The 21,361-nt window shown below is 47.3% G+C and overlaps 1 protein-coding gene across 1 annotated transcript in view; it reads right to left on the bottom strand.

The window, feature by feature from the left end:
- TTLL11 (tubulin tyrosine ligase like 11) overlaps positions 1–21,361 on the bottom strand; it is a 62,645-nt gene that overhangs the window by 35,098 nt on the left and 6,186 nt on the right. The window contains exons 2-3 of the mRNA XM_081896432.1: positions 8,824–8,920; positions 4,495–4,628 (exon numbers count right to left, since the gene is read on the bottom strand). Coding sequence (XP_081752558.1) covers positions 4,495–4,628; positions 8,824–8,920 — 231 coding nt within the window. The remainder of the gene's footprint in view (positions 1–4,494; positions 4,629–8,823; positions 8,921–21,361) is intronic.

Genomic DNA, 21,361 nt, shown 5'->3' with positions numbered 1-21,361 from the left:
CACTCTATTGTCTCTCAAGACAGATAGGTGCCAACAAACAGCCCTTTCACTGAAAGCATTCAGTCCCCTAAAGCCTGTTAGAACAAGGAGGACAGCAAGTAGGGAGCCAGTCAGGTTTCTCTAGGGAAGGAGTTCCAAAGTCTGGGAGCAGCCACCACTGGGAAGGCCCCCTCCTTTGTTCCCATAAAGCATGCCTGTGACCTGTAGCTCCCAAACCTTTCTCAGACCCCCACCCACTTGGCTCCATGAACTCGTCCCCAGGGCCTGCTGCCCTACTCTTTAGAAAGCATTATTCTGAACAGCAGTTTGCACAACACACTGGGGAAGATAATAACACTATAAAATTCAAACAATCAATTGCACTTTTATTCAAAATCCAATTAAAACTATCTGGTTTGATTAAGCCAATGAAACTGATGAACTGGGTCCAGTGATACCAGCTTTGTTGCTTAATCTTGCGTACCACCTTTAGAAACTTATTTCACTGTTCAGTAAATTCTCAATGCAACAGATGGGTTTTGATGAAGTGATACCGTTTTCCCAATGTCTGGTTTAAAGTCACTTAGCAGGAGTCTTAAATCGCCCTCTGCCACCCCCTTGCCTCTTAGCACGCACGTGCGCGCGCACACACACGTACGTGCAGGTAACCCCACTGCCTCCTAGGAGGCAGTTAGCTCCCACCTTGGGAACCACTGAGTGTATATGCTTCAGCCTCTTCCACCCGTCCCCACTTTATCCTCAAAACCACCGTGTGGGGTAGGTCATTGTGACGTTAACATATGAGACTGCTGGAGGTGAAATAGTTAAACAGGTTACCCAATCAGAACCCAGGGGGTGGAGTCAGAGGGGACTATAAAACCAGCTCTGGGAGGAGTTCATTGGGAGTTGGGTTGGAGTGGGAGTGAATTGGAATAGGGTCTGTGGGCAGGTTGAGTTAGTGTAGAGAAATAAGCTGAGTCAGGAACAGTTAGGAGCTAGGAAGACAAGTGAATATCTGAGAGGTGGTTTAGTGAGTGAGAGCAGGTAGCGGAAGTTATAGGTCTGGATAGGCACCCCCTGACCGATACCATTTATGAAACCACACGCTTCTTAAACTACAATAAATACACAGAAGTTTATGTTCCAATTTAACCCTGACTGGACTCAGTATTGTACCATGTAGGGCCTGGGTGGTGGCAGCGAGAAATAAAGTGGTGGCACAGGGATCAATAGACGGTGAAACGTCCAGGGACCCTGTGTGATCATCACAGTCATGCAGAGAAACAGTGACAGGCCCAAGGTGACCTTCAAGGCAGAGAGCATGGCTTTAAACCCAGGTGTCTCCCAAACCAAGTCAGATACTCTTATCCACTGCATGGCACTGCAACTCATGGGATGCTGGCAACTGTAGGGAACAGCATTTGCTGTCGCTCTTAGAATACTGGGCGCCAATACACATTTCTGCAACGATATCTGGGGGTGTGGAACCTGAGGCTACTTCAGCAGTCACAGGGTACATTCCCCAAAAGCACATGAGAACCAGGTTGCGTCTAAGGTGTCACTGTGAGTATATAAAGCCCTTAACTTTGGACCAGTTCACCCATGGGACTGCCTTGCCCGCTTGACCGCTTCAACTGAGGGAATGGGCCCTGCCACATAATGCCCACAGCACGTCTGTAAAAACTTGATCATTTCGTGTGGCAGCACTGACACTTTGGAACTCCCTGCCTGTATTCCTTTCGGTGCCTGCTGAAGGCGTTCTTATTTAGACAAGCGCAACCCACATTTTAGAAAGTTCGTATGAGTCTTAATCTGCTTGAATCTATTCTATTGCCATCTAAACTTTCTGTATGTTTTAAATTATGGTTGTAAATCTTTTAGGGATAATTGCACTGCTTTATCTTTTTTTGTAAGGGTGGCCCTGTGATCTAAACCACTGAGCCTAGCGCTTGCCAATCAGAAGGTCGGCGGTTCAAATCCCCGCGACGGGGTGAGCTCCCGTTGCTCAGTCCCAGCTCCTGCCCACCTAGCAGTTTGAAAGCACATCAAAGTGCAAGTAGATAAATAGGTACTGCTTTGGCAGGAAGGTAAACGGCGTTTCCATGCGCTGCTCTGGTTTCAGTGTTCTGCTGCACCAGAAGCGGTTTAGTCATGCTGGTCACACAACTTGGAAAAACTGTCTACGGACAAACGTCGGCCTGTAAAGAGACATGAGCACAGCAACCTCAGAGTTGTGTGCAACTGGACTTAACTGTCAGGGGTCCTTTACCTCTACCTTTTTATCATTTTTTGTAATTCTCTTCTCAAGTTTTTTCTACAATCGAGTGATCTGCTTCTTGCGGGCAAAGCATAGCCATTGTGGCTGGTAGTCAACAATAGCTGCCTCCTCCATGAATGTGCCCAGTCCTCTTTTAAAGCCACAGGTGCCTCCTGTGGGACCAAATGCCATAATAGTTTAACTCTGTGCGTGTGAAGGAGTTTCTTTCTTCTGCCCCTAATATCCCAACATTCAGCTTCATTGGCAGTCAATAAGTTCCAGTGTTATGAGAGGAAAGGAAAACCTTTTTCAATTATTTTACTTTTAAAAGGCGACTGAAGGCAGCCCTGTTTAGGGAAGTTTTTAATGTCTGATGCTGTATTGTTTTTAATATTCTGTTGGAAGCCGCCCAGAGTGGCTGGGGAAACCCAGCCAGATGGGCGGGGTATAAATAATAAATTATTATTACAGTCACACCTCAGGTTAAAGTTGCTTCAGGTTGAGCGTTTTCGGGTTGCGCTCCATGGTGACCCGGAAGTAACGGAACGCACTACTTCCGGGTTTCGCTGCTTGCGCATACGCAGATGTTCAAAATGACGTCATGTGCAGAAGCGGCGAATCTCAACCCACACAGACGCGGGTTGCGTTCGCTTCAGGGTGCGAACGGGGCTCCGGAACGGATCCTGTTTGCATCCAGAGGTACCACTTTATTATTATTATTATTATTATTATTATTATTATTATTATTATTATTAATTATTTCTGTCCGCTTTGTCTCATGTCACCTCTCATTAACCGTTTCTACAAACGAAGAAGCCCCCAAAACTGCAAACTTTCTTCACAGGGCCCCCCCTACCCCACCCCTTCTCCCCATGATATTTGAAAAAGTGGTGCTAACTGGGGGATGGCTCTTGGGAATCACCCAGAATCATTATTTTATTAAGGGGTGGGGTGGAAAGTGGGGCTGCACCATCAAACTACCAGCAAAGGGTAGTTCCCAGGATATCCCACCTCAGGAAGCTTCCAGGCAGAGTTTGATTATACTGTCTCCGCATTAGTATATAAAGAAGGGGGGGGGGGAGGAATGTGGCGTGAAATGTCATGTTTGGTAACAAAGAAGTACTTTCCCCTCAAACACAGACGGAGGACCATATGCAGCAGTGTTTTATCAGCCATCTGCCTATTTTTTTCCAGAAAGGCAAATCTAAGCCTCTACCAAGGCAGGTGTGAGGGGGGTGGGGAGGATATTGTAGAACAGGAGTCAGCTAGCTTTTTCAGCAGGGGGCCAGTCCACTGTCCCTCAGACCTTGTCGGGGGCCGGACTATATTTTGGAGGGGGGGAAATGAACGAATTCCTACGCCCCACAAATAACCCAGAGATGCATTTTAAATAAAAGCACACATTCTACTCATGTAAAAACACGCTGATTCCCAGACCATCCGTGGGCTGGATTTAATATAATAATAATAATAATAATAATAATAATAATAATAATAATAATAATAATAAAATTTATACTCCACCCTCCCCGGCCAGAGCTGGGCTCAGGGCTGCTAACATCAGTAAAATTTAATGAGGTGGGGGGTGACAACAACAAAACAATTTAAAATACAGGTTAAAATGCAATTTAAAATGCAGCCTCATTTTAAAAGTAGCCCATGGATCAAAACATAAGGGTCAGACTGAGTCCAAACCAAAGTCCGGGCAGAACAGCTCTGTCTTGCAGGCCCTGAGGAAAGTTGTCAAGCCCCGCAGGGCCCTAGTCTCTTGTGACAGAGCGTTCCACCAAGTCAGGGCCAGTACTGAAAAGGCCCTGGCTCTGGTTGAGGCCAGCCTAACTTCCCTGTGGGCTGGGATCTCCAAGATGTTTTTGTTTGAAGACCGTAAGGTCCTCCACGGGGCAAACCAGGACAGGGGGTGAATCAAAGAACGTACACACTGCTTGATCATAAAATAAAATCTCAGGCTGGCTGGCGCAGAAAAAGATAAAACAAGAAAATTGTCGATAAAAATAATTAACAATGATTTAAAACACTTTAAAGAATTAAAATCAGTGATGAACTAAACAACAACAACATCAGCATTACAAATATCTAGGCAAGCTGGGAGAAAAGGAAGCTTTTGGCAAACGCCGAACAATGAAGTACAATGAAGACACCTGCCTAGTATCAAAAGGCACAGAGTTCCAAACTGGGCAGTGCCATGCTAAAATACAAACTTCTTTCAAATTTCAAAGACCTTAGTGAGGACAGCCCACCTCTGCGAGAAAAATGGGGAACTCCTCTGGCAGGATCCAGGAGCGTGGGTAGAAGTCATACTCGGCGGGGAAGAGTTCCTGCATCATCCGCATGGCAAGGCTCAAGGGGATCTTCCGGACCGTTTCGGTCATGCCTGAGGAAGAAGGTCAGCTGTGAGCAAGGGTCTAGGACAAGGGTGCTCCTCCAGATGCGCTCCCTGCAGCCAGCATGCCCAGTGGTCAGGCATGAGGGCCGTCACAGCATACAAGCCTCTGTTGGGCCGCAGACTTATTTATTCTAGTTAGCTTGGCCCCGTTGTTTTAGGAAAGTGGTTTTGTTTTGTTTCTTGAGCGCTTTGGACCTTCCACCTGCAGCATTTCTGCACCAGAGGGAAATGCCTTGCACCCTCTTTTCACACCTTGCCCAAGACGGTGCCATGGTCGTGAGAAGAGCCCGGCTGCATCAGAGTTTCTCCCAGGGGCCACACTGGGGGCCACCACGGGAAGCCCCCCCTAGCAGGACATGGAGGAGACAACGGCCTTCGCCCTTTCCTGCAGCTGGCAATCGGTGGGATAAAGGCCTCTGAGCAGCCAGGCTCTCAGCAGCACCCGGCCCCAGAAGTCACGGGACTCCAACTCCCATCATCCCCCACGGTTGGCAGCGCTGGCTGGGCATGATGGGACTTGGAGTCCAACAGGATCTGGAAGGCCCCTCGTTCCCTGTCTCTGCTTTATAGGGAAGCAGAACGGAGAAGGACAGAGCAGAGGTGGAAGGCACACCAGGGGTCATCTAGCCCAACCCCCAGCAGTGCAGGAATCACAGCTAAGGAATCCCCTGACAGGTAGCCATCCAACTTCTGCTTACAAGGACGGAGAGCCTTCTACCTTCAACCACCTCTTGCATTACTTATAATAATAACTTTTTATAGTTATTGATAATGATTATTTGATAATATCAAAAGATAATAAATGGCGACCTCTGTTTTATTTTGCAAAGGCTGCAAAGCCGATGCACAGCTACAGTCGCACCTTGATACTCAAACGTAATCTGTTCTGGAAGTCAGTTCGACTCCCAAAACAGTTCATAAACCAAGGTGCGATGTCCAATTGGCTGCAAGAGCTTCCTGTACTCAAGAGGAAGCCGCGTCGGATCTTCGGCTTCCAAAAAATGTTTGAAAACCAGAACATTTACTTCCGGGTTTTCAACATTCGGGAGCCAAAACATACAAGTACCAAGGCGTTTGAGAACCAAGGTACGACTGTGCCAATGCAGCTGTTGCTCACACAGCAGCCTCTGTGTGCTTTGGGGGGGGGGCAACACTCATCAGTCTCATCAAACACATCAAACACATTATCCAGGATACCTGCAGAAACCTTCTTAGAAAAAGCTGCACTCAGGAGCACGTTATGCCGATTGCAGCAGAACTTCTCTCTCAGGAAGTGTCTGTAAGAATGCACACACTTTCCATTGAGCTAAAGAGGCCTTACTTCTGAGTAGACATGCACAACACTGCATGACAAAGGACGCCACAATGGAGCAAACCCCACGGGTTTTCCTGAACAATTTTTCAGCTGTCATTCATGCCCTCCAATCTCTGATCATGTTGCTATTTAACGGTATTAGCCACTTTTTTTATTAAAAATAAAATAAAACTTGAAGCAACTTACAAAAGCAACAAGCACATACATTAAAACCAGAGTAATAATGAAGAAAAATTGAAAAGACAACCCTGTTTTTAAAGGGCAGGTTTAAAACATCCCACCCACCGAAGGAGGTCACAGATAATTAAAAGCCAATGGGTCTGGAGAAAAATAAATGTTTCTATCTGGCACCTAAATATATGTAGTGAAGGGTCCAGGTTAGCCTCCCTGGGGAGAGCGTTCCACAAGAAGGGAACCACCACTGACTGTTGCTGCCCTCCAGGCCTCCCACGGATCAGGTCCACGGAGAACAGCCTCAGAAGAGTGTTGCAGAACCTTGGTTGGTCATATGGGGAGAGGGAGCCCTTGCGATATTTGGATCCTGAGCCACATAAGGCTTTATGGGTCAAAACCAGCACTTTGACTTGGGCCCGGAAACTAATTGACAGGCAGTGCGGTCGGGCCAGGAATGGGCGTTCTGTGCTCAGAATGTCTTGCCCCGGTGAGAAACCTGGCCACCAAATTCTGCACCAGCTGCCAACCGTTTCCTAAGGAACCCCCATGTGCATGTTAGAATACTTCCATTCTACCTTAAGGAACAGGCATGACTGTTGTGTGTCACATGCCTGTTTACACTCCAGCACAGCTTGCTGGGAACTTCCGTCTGTGTATAGCTTTTGCTTTGGACATGAAGGAGAGAAGACATGTTTCCTTTTGTCCTAATGTATGCTGAATAAACCGCTTGCAAATATGCTCGCATATGCCTCTCCTGCCACTTCTGTTGTGTGTTTTCTCTGCTGAGAGGCTTCTGAAGCTGGGGTCGCAGTTTCATGCTGATCCAAGGACTGGAGATTGTCTGGCACACCGGCCGGTGGGCTGGGGCCAGCTGGGGGTCTGCAAATTGCCCCTGATTCCTTGGCTGCATCCCAACAGTGTAATGTATTGCAGTCATCTAACATGATCATCTATTGGGGAAGGTTTCGCCCAACTGGCCAGAGGCTGACACTGCCCAATACTATCCTGTTTTGTTGCTGCTTGCTTACCCCGTGCATGGAGGAAAGCAGGGACCGAACACCTATCCTGCCACAGAGCTTTCTTTCCTACGTGAGAAGAGGCAGCTGATTGTCAGAGCTAGCAGAGAAAACCAAACTTCAGAGTTTCATTAAGTTTGGCATTGCGGGGGGAGCTGCCTTCCTGCCAACTCTATTCCAAGGGAGCAAAGCCTGACAGCTCTTTGCAGAACGCAATAAACAGAAAGAGCTGTGAGCTGTGATGAATCAATATCTTGGGCGCTTAGCTCTTACTTAACCGGATTCAGGTAGAGATTAAAGGAGAAGTAAGGGAGCGTTAAGAAGTTTGATAGACCTAATATTAGGAAAAGGTTGACTAAAACTCCCCTCTTCTCTTTAAAAAGAATCTATTGGGAGGGGGGGAACCTGTCTGAGCTTTCCTTCTGAGACTGGAAGTGTCGCAGTTCAGTTCAGTGGTGGTGGCCATTGTTTTGTTCTGTTCTGTTCTTGCTTTTACTACATGTTTTGTGTTTCTCCCTCAAGGCGGTGTATGTGGTTTTCCCCCTTTCTCATTTAATCCTCACAACAACCTTGTGAGGTAGGTTGGGCTGAGAAAGGCACTGACTGGCCCCTCCAAGGCCACACCGGGTGAGCTTCACAGCCAAGTGGGGATTTGAACCATGATCTGTCCCAGGTCCGACTCTGGCACTTTAACCACTACACCAAAACTGGCTAGGAAATCACACAAGCACCCCCTCCCCAATGTCTGACACCTTGAGGGGCACCAGCAGCCAGGGTAGACCAGCGTGGGCCACTTCCGGCATGAGAGCCAACTTAGGCCTACCACAGCATTTTGGGCAAGGAGTGAAAATTTTACCATTGACCAACCGGCAGGCTAGTCTCTGCACCCATGCGCCCCTCCCTATGCTCCATCTTATCCCAGCAAGCAGGAGACATTGCACAGGGACACATTCTCGTCCACTTAAGAAAGGTGCAGATCAGGGTCCGTGGCAGGGGCAGCCAGGGGAAAAGGGGGTACAGCCTGGGGAGGAATCCCAGGCCTGAGGTTTTGCACCCCTGGACAAGAGGTGGTAAATGCCACCCATGTTCCAGGACCTACATCATGCATGAAAAGAACAAGTTTTTGCAAGCTGGTATTCAGTGTTGGTTTTATACATGACCAGGGATCTGGCAGTACAGTTCCAATTACAGTCATACCTCGGGTTACAGATGCTTCAGGTTGCGTTTTTTCGGGTAGCGGACCGCCGAAACCCGGAAGTACTGGAACGGGTCACTTCCAGGTTTCGGCGGTCGCGCATGCGCAGAAGCGATAAATCGTGCTTGGCGCATAAGCACTAAATCGCAACCCATGTGTGCGCAGACGCGCCGCTGCTGGTTGCAGGCGCTGCAGGTTGTGAACGTGCATCCCGCACGGATCACGTTCGCAACCCGAGCGTCCACTGTACACATACAACGGTTTGGTTTTTTTAAGGGAGAAGAGGGTCAACTGAAGAAGCGTTAGGTGAATGGAGGAAAAACAAAGTGCGGATCTAATTAATGGAGTTGGTTTTGGTCCTTTTATATAAATAAAAAATATATTATTTTTGGTCTCCAAAGACAGAAAACACCACAAAGGGCTCCCCCCCTTCCCTTGTACAACTGCTTCTTTTAAATGAGCAACACAAAAACAATCTATTACCTGGAAATTTGTTGACTTGGCCCGAGTAGATGGCATTATCGTGAAATGAGACACCGTGCCAGTAGATGTCACAGGGAATGCGGCGGCCAAAAGGAAACTGCAGCAAAGCACAAGAGGAAGAAGAGATAAGGTACATACAACTTTGAAGCGAATGCTATGCATAAATTAGAAACGATTTAGATATGCAATTCTATTGCCTACATTTACACGGGAGGAAGCCACATTGGACACAGAAGGATTTACTTCTGAGCAGACAGTAACCAGGACCAGTGGGCACATCACCCCTTCTCTGTGATCCGGGAGATGCTTTCATCCTCCGACTCCTGCGCCTGTTTCCTCAAAAGGAAACAACACTGTGCTCAGTTCTCATGGAACAGGGGAGCAGGGTGGAAGATATGCACATTTGCCCAATTTACAGGGTTTCGGAATTCAGCTTTTCTCATTGCAGGGTTGAAATTTGGTGCATTGGCGGTCATTTATTTATTTTTTAATCATGGGCTGGAGGAAACCTGCAGTAACTGTGTTGACGAGCGCATGGAAAGCCAACGTGGTCACTGGACCACACAGCTCCTATCCTCCCTGACTGTTGGCCATATCTGCTTGGGGAAGGGTGGCTGGGGCTAGAATCCAACAACACATTGGCTGTTCCTGGGCAGATTTTGTCAACTTAATGCATTCCAAAACACCTGGAAGGCACCCATATGGAGAAGGCTGTACTAGGGAGGCCCACATTCAAAAGCCCCGCCGTGGCCGCAGCCATAAGCTCACCGTGATGTTGGGCCAACCCCACAGGGCCGTTGTGAGGACACAGATCATAAGAAGACCCCTGCTGGATGAGGCCAATGGCCCATCCAGTCCAGCATCCTGTCTGCACAGTGGCCAACCAGAGCTTCACTGGATGCCCCCCAAATTCCGGTATTATGGATATCCAATGAATCTGAGTGCTTGAAAATGGAATAAAGGTAAAGGGACCCCTGACCATTAGGTCCAGTCATGGCCAACTCTGGGGTTGTGGCGCTCATCTCGCTTTATTGGCCGAGGGAGCCGGCGTACAGCTTCCGGGTCATGTGGCCAGCAGGACTAAGCCGCTTCTCGAGAACCAGAGCGGTGCACGGAAATGCCGTTTACCTTCCCGCTGGAGCGCTACCTATTTATCTACTTGCACTCTGACGTGCTTTCGAACTGCTAGGTTGGCAGGAGCAGGGACCGAGCAATGGGAGCTCACCCCGTCGCAGGGATTCGAACCACCGACCTTCTAATCGGGAAGTCCTAGGCCCTGTGGTTTAACCCACAGCGCCACCCGCGTCACTTGAAGATGGAATAGACCAAAATAAATTATCACAGAAAGACATGCACAGAAACATCCAATTTAAGGAACAAAGGTTAACTGCTCACCATCAGATCAATGGCATTTCAGCTTCTTTGCTCTATTACATAAACACCCCAGAACCTCAACCAGGTTTTAGAGGAGGAAACCCAACCATTTGTTGCCCCGGTTCGCTGGCTTGGCAATTAAAACTTCCCTCACTAGTGCAGCTACTTAATCCTGGGGGACCGTTAAGCTGATGCAAGCTTGCTGCCCTCCACTTCACCCCCCCACCCCGCTTCAAATCATGCGTCCACCCCGGGACAAACAAGCCTGTGCCCCCAAGACTGACTGGAACACTCAGAGGTGTATTGCAACAGACGCCAGACTTATGATGCAACGGTTTCCCCAGGGTGAATGCAGAGGCCGTTTCCAGGCCTCCTCTGAGCACCTTCATTCCCACTGCCACCCCTTTTTGCAAAAAAGTATGTTCACTACTGGAGCAACAACATTTTAAAACACCCCCTGGCTGTTTACGGTTATCCTGCCCCCCTCTTACTATGGAAGTTTTGTGGGCAAAGGTGGGAGGTTGCAGAGAAAGGAGGATTCTTTCTGCAAACATATCTCCAAGAATGCCTTTTTTAAAAGCCTTAGTTTTGAAGGCCACTTGCTTTGGGAAAGGAGGGGGGGTGTCTGAAATTAATTAGTACACTAATTGGGGAAATTCTTTCTTCCTCTGCTGCTTAATGGAGCAAGTATGACACCCACAACAGTCAACAGGAGAGGAAGGAGGACCTCTGTGTCATTTCGTTATTGATTTACTCAGGAAGAAGAAAAGTTGAGGCAAAAAATGTGTAACTCTCAGGAAAACAACCAAGGGATGGAATCCCACCCTTTTCGCGCCCTCTTCAAATGCACAAAGAATACAGATTTGGAGGCAAGCATCTGGTAGGTCTCCCACACCTATGGAATCTTCATTTTTTAAGTAACTAATATTTAAATCAATGCCAATTTCAAAATACTAATGAAGAAAAATTATGCTGGCAGGGCACCTCTCATTTACAGCATTTGTCAAAGCATTTCGCACCGACAGCTTGGTAAGGATTTAAGAGCAGGGATTGTCTTTTTAGGTTAGCAGGGGGCAGGAAATGTTATTCCAGAACTGGGAGAGACTAGGGAGGCAATGTGATACACACATGATAGATAAAAGCAGGCAGCCTAAAAGCCCGTCTGCTCCAATAACCCATTTCCCATCCTGGTCATCCAGAAGCCCAGAGGCAGGATATTGGCCCAACAGGATATCACCTACCAAGCAGATGGTACTCAAAAGGTAGACTGCCTCTGAACAGGAGGTTTTATCGAACCCTACTCTCCTTTTCTAACGAATTGTCTCTAAGCAGTTGGCTCCTTACCTCTCTCACCCTGATCTGGCCACCGTGATCCATGCAACAGTCACCTCCAGACTTGATTATTGTAACTCACTCTACGTGGGGCTGCCCTTGAGACTGACCCAGAAACTCCAGCGGGTGCAGAATGCTGCAGTGAGACTCCTTACGGGGTCCTCGCTGTGAGATCATATTCACCCGGTGCTATACCAGCTGCACTGGCTCCCGGTGGAGTACAGGGTCAGGTTTAAGGTGCTGGATTTAACCTTTAAAGCCCTATACGGCCTAGGACCCTTGTACCTACAGGACTGCCTCTCCTGGTATGTCCCACGGAGGACCTTACGGTCTGCAAACAAAAACATTTTGGAGATCCCGGGCCACAGGGAGGTTAGGCTGGCCTCAACCAGAGCCAGGGCTTTTTTGGCTGTGGCTCCAATCTGGTGGAACACTCTGTCACAAGAGACTAGGGCTCTGCGGGACTTGACATCTTTCTGCCTACAAGACAGAGCTGTTCCACCAGGCCTTTGGCCAAGGCACAGCCTGACCCCCTCCTTTGGTAATCCTCACAGAACTCTAGCCCAATGGTTGCCATTAATTTGATTTGAACTGATTTTATAATGAATAGATTTTAGAATGCTGTATTATTTTACCGTTGTTAGCCGCTCTGAGTCCGGCTTCGGCTGGATATAAATAAATAAAAATTATTATTATTATTGTACTTCCAAAGTAATCTAAGAGCCAAACTTCACATTATGTCTACACAGATGAGCTTACCATAAAAAAAGGGGGAGAGAGATTTGAAAGAGGAACCTTTTTCCACCTGTGGTGACACTGTCCACAGATATTCAGATTTTGGACAGCGGTTTGTCAAGAAGTGACCAAAATACGCAAAACAAGCTATCTCAACTTCACCACAGATTTGATTACTAAATCTATGGACCAATCGACTGAAAGGTTTCAGCTCTTAGGAACTCTCGACAGGGATGCTAGCAGCTGCCAGAACCTCAGTTGCCCCCAAATGGAAAACTTTACAGGACTTGTGACTTTTGCTTTGATATAAAAACCAAAACCTCATAAATTATGTGTTGCCAGAGGCTTGTGGGTTCTTGAAAAATTCTATGCTCCGAAAGTTCTCTGTGAAGAGGGATGGATTGTTAAAACCACGCTGGGAACTGTAGCTCTGAGACTGGATAGGTGGGGAGGGGGGAGAGTTTCACTCCTAATTTTTATTTGCCTGTTACACACCCTTCTTTGCCCTCAGGTCCCACCATTAAAACACGGGGCAAAGAGTCGCGTCTTCAGCATCCTTCGGAGGCTGCACAATGGAGCCAAGCGCAACTCTGTGGCCTTGACTTAGGGGCCACCACAGAGTAGGCCCTCTCCTGGGTAATCGCCACCCTGAGCCTGCAAGGGTAGAAGGAATACCAAGAGGGTGCCTTCTGCTAATGTCAGCACTTAAGAGGGTTTTTAGGGAAGGAGGCTGTGGGAGAGCTTGCATCTACATAGCAACCCCGTTGAAAGATGGAAGTTGGAGCCAGTTCTGAGCACCAGGAAAACAAGAGCAGAAAGTTGGTTATATTAGCATCCATACGCCCCCACTACAGCATAGCAAATCAGATTATCCCAGTTACAAGTTGATTAATTCTGAAACAGGCGCAAGGAATGCATCCGCCGCACAGCGCCGGCTCTTCCAGAGACAGAGCACCACAAAGCAGATAAGCCGATCCAAGCAGCATTGGGGGAAGAAAGGTGAGGGCAGAAATCCAGGCCCTTCATTTGTCTGCTGCTTTTCATTTGCTTTGTTACAAGAATTTTAAGGTCTTACATACATATAAAGTAAATGTTCCTAAATGTACCAAGCAAGCATTTACATGTACAGACGACACGTCTGAGACCCACGGAAAAAGTCCTGAAACCATTTGTCTTGTCCAAATTGACCTCAAATATTTCTCTGCAAGGTCGAAGGAAATGGGGAGCCTCACAATTGTCTCTTTGCTCACAAATCCTGTCTCAAGGGCACATATAAGATATGAATAGGGCAGGGGTAGGCATCCTAAGGGGTTTAACCGGCCCACAAGCCACCCACTCGGCGAGTCCCCACATGCTGCGCTAAACTGGCACAGCGCAGAGACTCTCTTCTGAGGCTCTGGAAATCACCTCTGTGCATTCGCGCTTTTCTGGCATCTGAGCATGCGCAGAAGCAATTTCCAGTGCCATAGACATGCGCAGATGCGATTTCCGCCATTGCGCTGTGCTGGCCCAGCCCATGGAGGATCTCTGTGGGAGTGATCTGGTGTGCCCGATAAGCCTTGCTGACCCCTGGAATAGGGTGAGCCTGTGGCCTGGATTCAGGAATTGAGTACCGGCAGTTATCGTAACAAAAGAGTGGCCAGGATGCCCAGGTAATCCAACCAGGTAACCTGGCAGACAGGAGATAAACAACACACTCAGGATTCTGTTTTAGACAGTCCCTTCTGATGCATGTATGATGTACTGGAGGTGGTCTTGGGCTACACCCCTTCTGTGATGCATTTATGATGTACAGAGGGGTGGTTTGGGGCTCCAGGGTGAGCAGTTCAAAAGTCTATATAAGGGCTTGTGAGCATGGTTCAGGGTTCTCCCCCTCCTTTCCTGCCTGTGGGGGGAGCACCCCGTTGCAACAGCTTTAATAAAGATCAGGCTTAGTAGCTGCTTTGCTTCTCAATCTTCTCTGGTTGGCCTCTGTTATTTTCTCCTACCGGTGGAAAATCTACTCTATAACGGCTCTTGGGTACCCCATAAGGGAGCAGTTTTTGTTTACAACAGCTTTCTCCAAAACACTTTCCCACTAAAAAAAATAAAAATCTAAAGGCAAAAAAGAACCTTGGCTAAAGGTATACAAAAGACACCTTTTTGGTGGGGGAGCAGGGAGGGGAAACCTGCCTGACTTCATTACAGTGCAAATAAATTTTAGAGTGTATGAGTTTGTTCACAAGCCAAAGGCTAAAGAAAGCCCTAAACTGGTGGGCTGAGGCTGCCAGGAAGCCTACAATTTCTTCCCTGACCCATAACGAGAGCATGTTATTGGCTAGTTGTCCAGGGCTGAAGGAAAGGCACTCTGCACATGCTAGGAGGTAGGCTTCTCTGTTTTAATTCATTTTTTGCAAGGCTCAAAGCAATGACAATCACCCTGGTAGACGTATAACAAAATTAAAAAGAAAAGCAGCAAGATTCAAGAAAACTAGCTGAAATAACACTGAAGAGGAAGAGTTTCTGCAGCCACATCTGAACCCCAAGGAAAGGGCTATGCTTTCATACTTCTGACGAAATGTTGCAGAGTTTCAGGGGCAGCTGACAAAGAGGCCCTGCTTCCGGTTGCTTTTGTTCTGGTGTGTAGCAACCCGCAGCTGAATTTGTCGTTGCACCGCGCCAGCATTCTGGGAAAAGGCACAGGAATAAGGTTTTCCTCCAGCTCCTGCTCAAAGGCTGCCTTTGCAGAGGGAAAATGTTAAGTGGTCGTCCAGGGCCCTCAACAATTGTCAAATGTTCTGGGGAAAGGAGGTGGAGGAGCTTGGGAGCCCCTGCAGGAGTACACGCAATGAGAGCCCCCCACCCCCTCCCCACCCTGCCATGTACACACCACAAACACACGTATGCATAAAACAGAGCTCACCAGCAGGTTGGTGAAGACTATCATAAAGGAAGAGAGCCAATTGTTAGTCGGATAACTGGGAGACCTGAGTTTGAATCCCCCACTTGGCTATGAAGCTGACTGGGTGTGGTCTTGAGCCGAAGAAGGGTGTTATGGGGATTAAATGAGGGGGGGGACCATATACGCCATCTTGAGTTCCTTGAGTGAAAAGGTAGGATAGAAATACAATACAGTCACACCTTGGGTTAAATGTGCTTCAGTTTGAGCGTTTTCGAGTTACACTCTGCGGCGACCCGGAAGTAACGGAGCATGTACGGCGTTGGAAGGAAAATGTTATGAAAAATGTTTTGTAGATGGTACATTACACCAGTAAAACTAGCAAAGATGTATAAGATGTGTAATAAGTGTTGGAAATGTAAAGAAAAAGAAGGAACGTTTTATCATATGTGGTGGGAATGTAAGAACGTTTCTGGGAAATGATCTATAATGAATTGAAAAAGATGTTAAAACATACTTTTGTAAAGAAACCAGAAGCCTTTCTTTTAGGGATTACAGGAAAGGAAATAAGAAGAAAGGACTGTAAACTTTTCCAATATGCAGTTACGGCAGCAAGAATTTTACTGCCCCAGAAATGGAAACAAGAGGAAATACCGACGATAGAAGAATGGAGAATGAAATTGACAGACTATGCGGAATTGGATAAATTAACTGGGAAAATCAGATATGTGCGAGACCAAAGGTTTATCGAAGACTGGGGAAAGTTTGTAGATTATCTGAGAAATGTATATGATGTACAAACAACGCTAGTGGATTTCCAAGAGGCACTGTAAAAGCTGAGATGTATTGTTAAAAAGAAATAGAAGGGGGAGGGAAGACAAATGGCAATACAAATGAAGGGAATGCGTACTGAAGAAATAAATACGGATGATTGTCAGAAAAGCTGAAGGAAGTCCAAAAAGAGATAATTTGTTAAAATTTGGATAAAAATCTACAATTGGATTGGAAAATTAATAAAAATTAATTTTTGAAAAAAAGGAAGTAACAGAGCACATTACTTCCGGGTTTTGCCGCTCGCGCATGCGCAGATGCTCAAAATAACGTCACGCGCATGTGCGGAAGCAGTGAATTGCAACCCACAGGCGTGGGTTGCGTTCGCTTCAGGATGCGAACGGGGCTCCGGAACGGATCCCGTTCACATCCAGAGGTACCACGGTAAATAAACAAGGAAGATAAAGCTAGCTCCTCCGCAAGTAGCTTTTGGTTACTGGCACTTTTGCTCTCAGCCACGTCTTTTTTGCTTTTCTTTTTTTGCAAGCCCTGGTTGCAGCGCGGCCCGATTCTCCACCGCACCTGTACAGCCCGTAAGCTAAAGCAGCACATTTCACGCATGGGTCCCTGGGGGGGGGGGAGGTGTCGTGGAGGTGAGAGCGAAAGGCAAAACATGTGAAACAGATCTCCTATTTTCCAGAGAAGGTAAGGAACAAACAGGAAAGGAAGGCAGAGGGGGAGGGGGGACGGCCTGCCGCACACCAGGAAATCAGAGAGTTATGGGACCTGACTGTTTGCATAGCTGCTGCAGCTGTGTTGGTGAAACAATGCCGCTGTAACCATGGCAACAGCAACCCAGAAAGGAAGCCCAGCCATCAGCTGTTCCGCCTGTCTTCCAAGACCCCCACCCTGAGCTCTTCGAAATGTCTCACAGGGCCCCACCCACTTGCCTGTTTACCTACCCCCCCAAGAATAATTATATGCCCCCTTTTTACCCAATGAGCTCAAGGTGGTCTATATGGCCCTCCCTGCTTCTCATTTTATCTCACAGCAACTCTGGCAGGTTGGTTAGGCTGAGAGAGGCCCAAGGTCACACACCCCATGAGGTTCGTGCCGAGTACAGATTTGAACCCTGGTCTCTCCCACATCCTCTGCCACTTCCACCTCGCCCCTTGCTGCCATCTTACGACCAGAGATACATTCACAGAACCCACCTCCTCTTCACCTCCCCTCCCTCAATCCCACCTTCTCCCTTAAAGCTTTTGCACAAGACCCCAACCAGGTGAAACTCTCAGCCCAAGCACAATGGGACCACAAGCAACCATGCTCAGCCGCTGCGGCCTTGGCAAAACAAAACCCAGACAGGTCCCTGCCCCAAGGAGCCTTCAGTTACTATCACCATTGTCGCCGCCACCACTGTGGTATTTTGCAACTGGTACGCAGCTTTTCAAAACCAAAAAGCAGAAGAGACAACATTGCAGATGTGTGGAATCACTTCTTAAGAACACAAGAAGAGCCCCTGGCCCATCTAGTCCAGCAGAGTCATCAGCCGACGCCTATGAGCTGCAGCCAGAATGGTCAGTGGTCAAGGCTATTTGGAACTCTTGTCCAAAGAATATGGAGAGCACCCGGTTGGGGATAATAGATGCAAACAAACATGCACATCCATAACCAACCTAAAAATGGTGTTCAGGCCCAAGCAGGATGTTGCAAAAATGCAATTTTTTTATATTCTTGGCTCCAGACCAGGACAAAGTCTGCCTTGTATCTCATAAGAAAGTCAAGGGCTCCCCCTTCAGGCCAAAAAAAATCAGCATCATTAAATCCCCACGCTCCCTGCTCCAGATACAACAGAACAGGACCCTAATGGGCAAAGCATTTTCTGCTTTCTGGGCTAATTATGCTAATTCCTTGATATTATGCAAATAACATGGCAGATGAAGGTGTCATCTTGTTCCAAAAGGGATTTGTTCAGCAGACTTTTCAGAAGTGTTATCCGTTCTGATTAACACCGGCATACATAACTCCCGGTGAGACTTCTGTTTCCACCTCTGCAAATGACTTCAGCAAGTCAGTATGCAAACACACCGATCTCGTTAGCACAAAATCCAATTTTAACTGACCTTGTTCTTACTGCTATGTCTCCCCACCGACACTCGCTGTAAAGTTGCAAGAATGGCTTCAGGCATTTTTTAGGAAGCATATAAAAAAGAATCTTGCTGGCCAAATATTAATATCAGAAACTGAAGGGAAATGTTTGGTAAAAACAGCATCCCAAAACTTGATCCCACCCCTACCCCACAAATTCCACAGCAGTACGTGAATAATCCTACTTGTAGAGCATCCATTTACAACAGGTTCGAGCTGAGGATCAGGGCCACTTCAAGTTGTCAGAACAGGATTTGTGTGGAGAGGAATACATGGCTTTTCTATAAAAGTGGGGCAGGGGCTTTTCCTGAAATAGGTAGATAGGTAGGTAGATAGATAGATAGATAGATAGATAGATAGATAGATATAGACAGACAGACAGACTGCTGCCCCAAAGGAGGTGAAAGTATTCTGTCTGTAATTTTGTTTTGGGGTTTTTTAAAAAACAAATTTGAGACCGTTCAGGTTAAAGTCTATACACCTGCTCTGAGGAATTCAGTACAGTGGACACTCAGGCTGCGAACATGATCCGTGCAGGAGGCACATTCGCAACCCGCAGCATTTGCAACCTGCAGCGCCCGCATCTGCGCATGTGCGGGTTGCGATTTGCCGCTTCTGCTCATGCGCAAAGCGTGATTTAGCGCTTCTGCATATGGATGACCACTGAAACTTGGAAGTAACCCGTTCCGGTACTTCCGGGTTTCGGCGGGTCCGCAACCCGAAAAAACGCAACCTGAAGAGTCTGTAACTCGAGGTATGACTGTACTAGTCACCAGAATTCTTTTAACCCCCAAGCAGCAATGGCAATCCACAAGAGGCACCTTAAAACTGTCACAAAGACTTTGTCCCTGCAACAGTAGTGAATTGCCACAAGTTATCTAGTCCAGCCCCCTGCAAGGCAATAATTTCTAGGGGCTCCTCTTCTAATTTTGTTATAAAATAATAATTGGTTTTTCAATGAGCAAACATCCCAATTAAGACCTGCAAAGTTTGTAATATGGTGTGGAGTGTGCATTAGGAGGGACGCGGGTGGCGCTGTGGTCTCAACCACAGAGCCTCTTGGGCTTGCAGATCGGAAGGTTGGCGGTTTGAATCCCCGGGTGAGCTCCCGTTGCTCGGTCCCTGCTCCTGCCAACTTAGCAGTTCGAAAGCACATCAAAGTGCAAGTAGATGAATAGGTACCGCTCTGGCAGGAAGGTAAACAGCATTTCCGTGCACTGCTCTGGTTTGCCAGAAGCGGCTCAGTCATGCTGGCCACATGACCCGGAAGCTGTACACCGGCTCCCTCGGCCAATAAAGTGAGTTGAGCGCCGCAACCCCAGAGTCGGTCATGACTGGACCAAACAGTCAGGGGTCCCTTTACCTTTATGCATTAGACAGTGTTTTGGATCTGTCCTGAATGAAGAATGGCTGAGTTCAGTTGCCCAGAAGTGGTACTGGCACTGACGGGGGGACTGAACAGATGAAGGTTAAGGCTACCAGGAGCTACTACTCACAAAGCCTCTCTGTTGGAGATGGAGGGCATCTGGAAGCCGTAAGCAGGGGGTGTGCTCATGCCCTGTTTGTGGAATTCCCAGTGGGGCACCTAGTTGACCTCTCCCAGAACAGGATGCTGGAGGGGCCAAATAGATCACTGGCCTCATCCATTCCGCAGGGCCTGTAAGACAGAGCTATTCCGCCTGGCTTTCAATTTGAACTTAGCCTGATCTTTTATTCCCCTTCCTTCCCTCCCCTTTTTTATGAAGATTCCCTGCTCTGGGATCCCACAGCTCATTCTCCCCCGGTCACGCTGGCCCAAATAGGACTAATTTAGCCAGCTAGTCCTTGTGATCATCTAATGTTTACTGGGTGGTTTTCCCCCCTAAATTGACTTTTGAATTCTGAATTTATGGTTATTCATGTTTGTATGCTGTTTTTTGTTGCATCAATTAAGTGTTTTAAATTTGTTGTTAGCCGCCCTGAGCCTGGTTTTCTGAACCGGGAAGGGCAGGGTATAAATAAAAAAATATTATTTATTTATTTATTTATCCAGCAGCATTTGTTGTACGTTCTTAAATTCTGAAGAGGGTAGGAGAATGTAGACAAAAAGATGCTTTTACCAGGGTTCTCACCCAATTAATGAAATTTTAGTAGGTTAAGTTAAATTAATCCTCAAAAATGACTGAAAACAGTGATTCTGAAGAAAAAGGTACACTTCCCTCATTTTTAGATGGTGCATGATTTTACAAAAGGTGTTGCCTCCTGTGTGTGTGAACTCGTGAAAGAGAAAGAGAGACAGAGAGAGGTCCTGTTGCTCCTAATAGAACTTTCATGGCAACTGGTAGCTATTGCTCAAAGGATCATAGAATTGTAGAGTTGGAAGGGACCCAGGGGTCATCTAGTCCAACCCCCTTCAATCACAGATAAAGAATCCCTGGCATTTGGCTGTCGAAACTCATGATGTGTTCCACCTGTGTGCCCCCTACACACACACCATGCAACCTCACTATGGCATTTTCAATGTTTGCACAACACCTAGCACTCAGCAGCGATCATCACCACCACCATCATATTGAATTTCTACAGCGCTGAGCATGTGGCAACAATTATAAAAAAGAAAAAGGAGTATTTCCACATTTGTAGAACCCCAAGCTCTCACCAAGCCCCCAGCCAGCACGCCCAATGGTCAGGGATGACACGAACCTGAAGAATCATGTGATGTAGTGGTTAGAGCAATGGACTAGGGCATGGGAGACCAGAATTCAAATCCACACTCAGCCATGAACCAGCTGGGTGACCTTGGGCCAGTCTTCCTCCCCCCCCCCCTCTGTCCTACTAAACCTACCTCACAGGATTGTTGTGGGAATAAAACCCATGTACACTACCATGAGCTCCTGGGAGGAAAAAGTAAGTGCAATATCTAAATTGACTTGACATATTTCCGCAGGGCCTGCAAGACAGAGCTGTTCCGCCTGGCCTTTGGTTTGGACCCTTATGTTTTCCCTCCCCTTATGGTTTTGATCTATGGGCTACTTTTAAAATGAGGCTGCATTTTAAATTGCATTTTAACCTGTATTTTAAATTGCTCCCCCCCCCCTTATTATGTTTTTACTGTAATTTTACTGGTGTTAGCTGCCCTGAGCCCAGCTCTGGCCAGGGCGGGTGGGGTATAAATAACTATTATTATTATTATTATTAAATTGTAGTCCAGCAGAAGTTGGATGGCTACCTGTCAGGGGATTCCCTAGCCATGATTCCTGCGTTGCTGGGGGTTGGACTAGATGACCCCTGGGGTGCCTTCCACCTCTGCTCTGTCCTTCT

The sequence above is a fragment of the Podarcis melisellensis genome, assembly GCF_964234715.1.
Source record: "Podarcis melisellensis genome assembly, chromosome: Z".
NCBI lineage: Eukaryota > Metazoa > Chordata > Lepidosauria > Squamata > Lacertidae > Podarcis > Podarcis melisellensis.
This window is presented reverse-complemented; position numbering and strand designations above follow the sequence as displayed.